The 6769-nt window shown below is 41.3% G+C and overlaps 1 protein-coding gene across 4 annotated transcripts in view; it reads right to left on the bottom strand.

Annotated features, from left to right (window-relative positions):
• The window catches only part of epb41l4b (erythrocyte membrane protein band 4.1 like 4B), a 399237-nt gene extending 397686 nt beyond the window's left edge, over positions 1 to 1551 (bottom strand). For all 4 annotated transcript variants that reach the window (XM_087987177.1, XM_087987176.1, XM_043690060.2 and 1 more), the window contains exon 1: positions 1115 to 1551. In XM_087987177.1, coding sequence (XP_087843303.1) covers positions 1115 to 1366 — 252 coding nt within the window. In that variant the 5' untranslated portion in view covers positions 1367 to 1551. The remainder of the gene's footprint in view (positions 1 to 1114) is intronic.
• Positions 1552 to 6769: the final 5218 nt, after the last annotated feature.

A 6769-nucleotide genomic window follows, 5' to 3' on the forward strand; every position in this document is an offset into this window, starting at 1 on the left:
AAAGCAGGAAAACAACAGACAAAAGCGGCACAATAAACATCGAAGTAATATGACATGTTGGTGCCGCGTTCGCTCGTCGTAGATTTATAACTCAGCAACAGACTGATCAAATGTGAAATTGATAACTCATCATCGCAGCTCACTGAAACTAATTGACAGGCAGTTTCGGTCAAGCCTCTTTTATGTCCATCACAGTCAACTTCCGTGTGCGGTTCTGTTGTACCTTATTTACACAGTGAAGACTCTGCTAACATCACTTTATAGCCATCCCTGAACTTTAAACCTACAATTGATCACTGGTTCGAGACTTTAAAAAAAATTCCACTCTATGTACACTTATTATCCGCTTACATTTTATGGCTGTGAAAGCGAAGATCGGTAATTCAGACGCTGTACATAAAATGTGAATGAGAAACACATCCTACTTATGATTAGATTTATTCACTTAAGCGGCATTCTTCGCTTACAAACCTCGTGGCAGTCTCTCTTTCACTGTTTATTCTCGCTTGCTGTCCAGTTTTATACTATTCGATGCATGTGCAGATTTATTTACGTTCTTCCCCACAGGCTATCGACACGCACAAATATTTTCCTAGTACATTTACGTTTCCATGAAACTGATTTTATAAAGTGGGCAAAGTGAAAGGGAAGCGTGACGTAGTTAGATCTAATGATCAAACAGCGCAGCATGGAATAGATAAACATGATTCAAAGCAAGAGATAGTCGTGCTTGTCCTCTGTCTTCCTGCTTGAACTAGCTCCACCCATCAGTTCACCGAGAAACTGCTCACTCCCCGAAGTGATGTTCGCAGAACAAATATGATGTTCGCAGAATACAAGCACAATCGCACAAGTGGTTAAACAATCAAGATCAAAGACACATAAAAGAAACCAACTCTAAACAATACAGGTCCTCAAACATAAGATATAGGGACGAATGAGTTATCCTGTGGATGAGCTTTCACTTCAACCAAGGCATAGATCTCAGCTCATTCTCGGCCCAGACAGATGGATGTCCAGTTTCAAACTGCACACACTTCTAGGTGGGTACGAGTTTAACTAGGCACATTTCTAACTTGGTACAGGTGGATCAGTAGGCATTCTGCAAACTCACCGGCAGTTCCACACTGACGTCTGTACCATCCAAAAGCTGCACTTTGCAGGTCAGGATCGACTTGCTGTTGCCTGCTGCAGGGATGTGTACCATGGTGCCACTGGGAACAGGTGTGGAAGACCGAACCCCAGCGCCGGCAACAGTGCCCAGGTCCCGAACTGCGGCGCTCCCGCCTCCTCTTCCACCATCCCGCTCATCCGTGTAGCGGCGGACCGAGCGGCGCCCAAACGTCCTCCGCAGAAACCTCATCATCTTCGCCGGGGTTGGTGTTCCTCAGTCTGTCTCACCCACCCCGGCTGCTGGAACGACCGGACAGACCGACACTTGCAGCTATAGCTACTGCTACGCCACGGGAGGCAGTGCCCTGAGAGCGCGCAACCCCGGGCTGTCGGAATGAACCTATCCCCGAAAGCCCGGGCGGGCAGCGCGCGGAACCAGGTGAGTGTGGAACCCGGACCGCGCGGCACTACGCATGCGCACACTGCTCCAACACAATCCGTCCTGCACTGGGCAGGCGCGCGATTCACCTCCCCCCATAAATAAGGAACATCCAGTCCTCTCTGGGCATGCGCCATCTGGAAAGGCCGCCGCGGCAAACACGGAACTGAGCATGTGCAGGAGGGCACCTGTCTCCTACACTCACCTGGTGGAGTAGGCTCAGTGATAGGAAGTGGCTCCGCTCAGGTAGAACCTGAGCAAGTTGCTCAAGGGGAAGTAGGGAATAGGCTAACTGGCTACATCCAGCCTCTGATGATACAGTGATAGTGTACCTACCTTAGAGACTCGGCTTCAAATCCTAGCACCTTCATATCTCTGTAGTAATGTTCAAGATTTTCACTACTGAAAATATCTGGTAGTAAGAGGTTGACTGTGAAATGTTCAACCTCCTCAAAGTTACTTTGTTCGCTGACCTTGCAGAGTCTTTATACAAATATTACTTGTTGAGAATATATTTGCACCAATCGATGCTTAATACAAATGAGTACTTGGATAAAGTTGTACTTTTCGGACACCTGGTGTATTGTGATCTTTAATAGTACGACCGAGAGAGGCTATTTATCAATGTTTTCGGTTAAGTAACTCCATGATGAAATAATTAAATAAATTCGCAGCAGTGCTGACTCGATTTCCATGCGGTGCTGAATTAACCTGTTTGTGTTTTCTTGTTCTCCATTTAATATAGGAGAAAGTGGGGACTACAGATGCTGGTGATCAAAGTCGAGAGTGTGGTGCTGGAAAAGCACAGCAGATCTGACCTGCTGGGTTTTCCAGCACTATACTCTCGATTCCATTTAATATGTATCATTTTCAACATTTTTAGTTTTAGGGGTTCTCACATGCGCGACAGACGTGCATTCTATTCACTGTGTACCTGGACTGTTTATATCAGCAATGAAAATAGCAACAAATACCGACTAATTAGCTGGTTGAGCCTGTTCCACCTTTCAATGGTATTATCTGTGACCTAACACAAGATACCTGGCTCATAAAATTGTGAAACTATACAACCGAGAAGCAAGTGATTTAGCACCCCATAATAAAAACATAAACTGCAGATGTCGATGTGAAATAAAAATAAAGCTTCAGGAAAAGAGTCACATTAGACTCAAAACATCAACTTTGACTCTCTCTCTCCACAGATGCTGCTTGACCTGCTGAATTTCTCCAACACTTTCTATTTTTATGTAGCCCATTGCGCCAATGCTGACGAAAAAATCTAGCCAAATTTCACTTTACAGCTCTTAGTCCATCCTGCATTCTAAATTTGACCTTTCAGACTGTGATTTCCAGATCCCCATGACATCAAGCTCTTATCTCTCCAACACTTCTATCAATTACATTAAATGCGTGACCCTGGTCATTAACCATTTGCTGAAGGATATAGGTTATTTTGATAATTTATGTGTACCTTTGATGATTTTCTACATCTCAATTAAACCTCTCTTCAAATTCCAAACTTTCCTCATAACAAATATTATAAGTCTGTCCATCATCTACAAGACACGTCAGGATTGTAATGAAATTGTCCCTAATTCCCCACTTCATGCATGCAGCTCCAACACTAAGAAATCTGATACCGTCCAGGTCAAAGCAGACTTACAATTTACACAACCAACATCACTGTATTCCTTCAACAATTCTCTCATAAAAATATCAATCAGGTGTTATTGGAATTAAGAGATTGGAATTTAAAGGATAAAGTGCTAATTATCTGAAATCTACATTTGTGGTTTGTCTATCCACCTTGCCACAGGTTTTAAATCCTACTAAAGTTTACAGGACCCAAGGATGATGAGGGTGCTAAGCCTTTATAGAAGAGAGACCAATGATATATATATATATAGAAAATTAGATAGGAGAACAAGACAATAGCCTACAATGAGTTTCCCATATAAGATAATTCAATAAAGTTGTAACAATGGATGTGAAAATATAGGAGAAGGAAAAAAAATCATTTTGTACTTCATTGACATGGCAACTAGATTAAGTCAGTTGACAATGATATATAGTACTGATGAAACCATAATGGTGGACAAGATAACAGAGAAATGGATGCAATAAGATTAGAGTAGAGGGTGAAATCTAAGAATTCCTTTGGGAATAAATGATTACTTCCCCTATCTTGGGAAGGGATTATAATTAATTCCACTATTCCTCAGAGTATTTAAATGCCATTCAAGGAAAAGGTATTCATTAATATTCAAGTTTCAGAGAAAATTAGAATCGGAAAGACTATTAGAAATGAATAAAAAAAAATACTGTGGTGTTGGAAATCTGAAATGAAAACAAAAAGTGCTGGAGAAATTCCCTCAGCAGGTCTGGCAGCATCAGTAGAGAGTGAAAGAGTTTGAGTCCAGTATAACACTTTCTCCAGAAGTGAAACAGGCTGTAAAAGTATGGTTGTAATGCTGTTGACAGCAGGCTGGTTGAGTGGACTGGATGGTGAGGATGCCAAGATTAAAAGACAAAGGCAGTGCTAATGGTGGTAAAGGAGATATTGAGATGTAAAATGGGGGCACATGAAGATGTGAGAAGTAGAAAATGGATCTGCCGTGCTGAAAGCAAAGTCAGCAAGACACCACCTGGTATACAGAGATACTGGATCACATGGAACAGAGCCTAAATCTGTAGGATTCCAGGGATGATGTGTCTTACCATACCCCTGCTTTTAGTGTGCTGAAGGGTCATTATTTATTATTGTTTTTATTATTTGGAAACTTGAGATCAAAACTAGATATCTTTATGTTTGATTCGTATTTCTATACCATGTTAAGAAGCAGAGAAATGGTTTTCGTTTCAGTTTAGAATTGTTCTATGAGTGGTGCTAAATGTTTGAAAATTGTTTGATACATGCATTTTTAATAAGGATTTACAGATCTTGGGAAAATAGTTCAGTTCATTACAGAGAAAGGGTAGAATAGTAAAAAAAAATTGGTGTTGTCGAGAATAACAACAGTCCAGTATCAAGGAAAAACAGAACCATCCAGAATGTCAAGCAATGTTTTGGTTAACATGAAAATATGCTGTTGGTTTAGCAGTCTCTAAACAGACCAGGAAGGGGAAAAGGTCCTGAATGGCTTAAAAAAAAACTCCAGGAACAGAGAACCTATACGTTTAGTCTGACAGTGCTGATTTAGCACTCAATAAAAACAAAGCTCGAGAAACCTTTTGCAGCCATGAAAACTGAACAAAGTTCTTTAACTGGAGACATGGTGACCCTTCACAAAATTTTGAGTATCTGTAAAGTTAATGTTGAGTGTAAAAGTGTTGAATATTTATTTATGATATTCATAATAAGACTGTTTCAAATAGTTTTTGTACAATGTAAAATCGTTCCTGCTTTTTCACTTTGTGCACAATAATCGTTGATGTTCTTTGGTTAAAGGAACACTGACAGTCTTTATAAATATTTCAATGACTAACCATCATAGTAAACAATGAAATTACAGTGTTATAATCACTGAATTCCCCACTCGCAACATCTTTGGCATTACAATTGTCCACAAACTCAATTGGACTCATCAAATAAACATAATGGCTAAAAGAGCAAGTCAGAGTCTAGGAATACTGTTACAATTAACTTATCTCCTGACTCCCCAAAGTGTGTCAACCACCTACAAGGAGCAAGTTGGTTGTGTGATGGAATGTTCCCCAAAGCACCACTGATCCTGGATGAGTGTAGCTCCAACAACACTCAAGAAGCTTGACATCATTCATGACAAAGCACCATGCTTGACTGGCATCATATCCACATGCATTCATTCCCTCTACCACTGACACTTTGTAGCAGCAGTGTATACTATGTGCAAGATGCACTTCAGATGTTCACTAAAGATTCTTAGATAACATCTTCCAAACCCATGACCACTTCCATCTGGAAGGACTAGGGCAGCAGATACATGGGAACACCAGCACCTTCAAGTTCCCCTCCAAACCTCTCACATCCTGACTTGGACATACATCACCATTCCTTCAATGTAGCTGGGTTGAAATCCTGGAGTTCCCTCCCTAATAGTTGTGGGTCTACTTACAGCGCATGGACTGCAGTGATTTAAGAAGGCAGCTTACCACCACTTTCTCAAGGGCAACTAGGGAAGGGCTATAAATCCTGACCAGCCAGTGACACCCATGTCCCTCGAATGACTAAAAAAAATAATCCTGGTTTCTCATTGCAATCTGACTTACCCAGTATTACCATCAGCTGGAATCACAACAGTGGACACATTTAATAAAACTGGTTAATGTTCATTCTGAGTGTAGCTCGCATCTTATTACATGGTGACGAGATCCACAGAATTGGAGGCAAGCAGTAAAGAGCACCTGAAGGCAAGTCCAGAGACATCATAGTACCATGAGTGAAGAGCAAGGCTGTCCTAGAAATCCAACCCTAAAAATTTGGAAAAAGTCCTGAAGAGAAGTACAATAGCAACAGGAAGCAATGTACTTCATGTGCCATTGGAGAGGAAAGTATCATGCAAAAGCTGGAAAACTGCAAGACAGTGCCCACAGCAGGGCATATGACAAAATTCCAGCATAAGCACCTGTGTACTTTGAGTAAAATAGTGCCATAGATCAGTGACTTGCAGGCACTGAAGAATCAGGCATTCCAAAAATTCACCAGCAGCAAGTATGTAAGAAATAAGAACTGCTGCTTCAGCTAAATGATGTTGACTTCCATTAGCTGCTGATTGTAAAATTACATGTTGCGCATTTACTTCTATACCTTACCAGAATGTAGTTGTATTTGATATATTATTATCTTAAAAGGAAAAGTTGATTGCACCTCTTCAATTATTTTGTCCCATTCTCTTGCGCAGAGCATTGATAGCCTCATTAGTGTTAGGCTAGTAGCATTGGCGTCAGTTCCTCATAAACAATCTTTTTATGTTTCCTGCTCAAAGTGCTAGGCACAACAATGCTTTCTCTGCCTAGAGGTGGGATACAGTATTGATGACTCCTGACGTAGCTTGCACTGAATTATAATATAATTCAGGGCAGCACAGTGGTCAGCACTGCTGCCTCACAGCGCCAGAGACTGGGTTCAATTCCCACCTCAGGCAACTGTTGTGTGGAGTTTGCACATTCTCCCCGTGTATGCGTGGGTTTGTTCCAGTTTCTTCCCACAGCCCAAAAATGTGCAGGTTAGGTAAAATG

This window comes from Chiloscyllium plagiosum, unplaced genomic scaffold (genome assembly GCF_037043375.1).
Source record: "Chiloscyllium plagiosum isolate Xiang-an unplaced genomic scaffold, Cpla_swu_hap1 HiC_scaffold_5, whole genome shotgun sequence".
NCBI lineage: Eukaryota > Metazoa > Chordata > Chondrichthyes > Orectolobiformes > Hemiscylliidae > Chiloscyllium > Chiloscyllium plagiosum.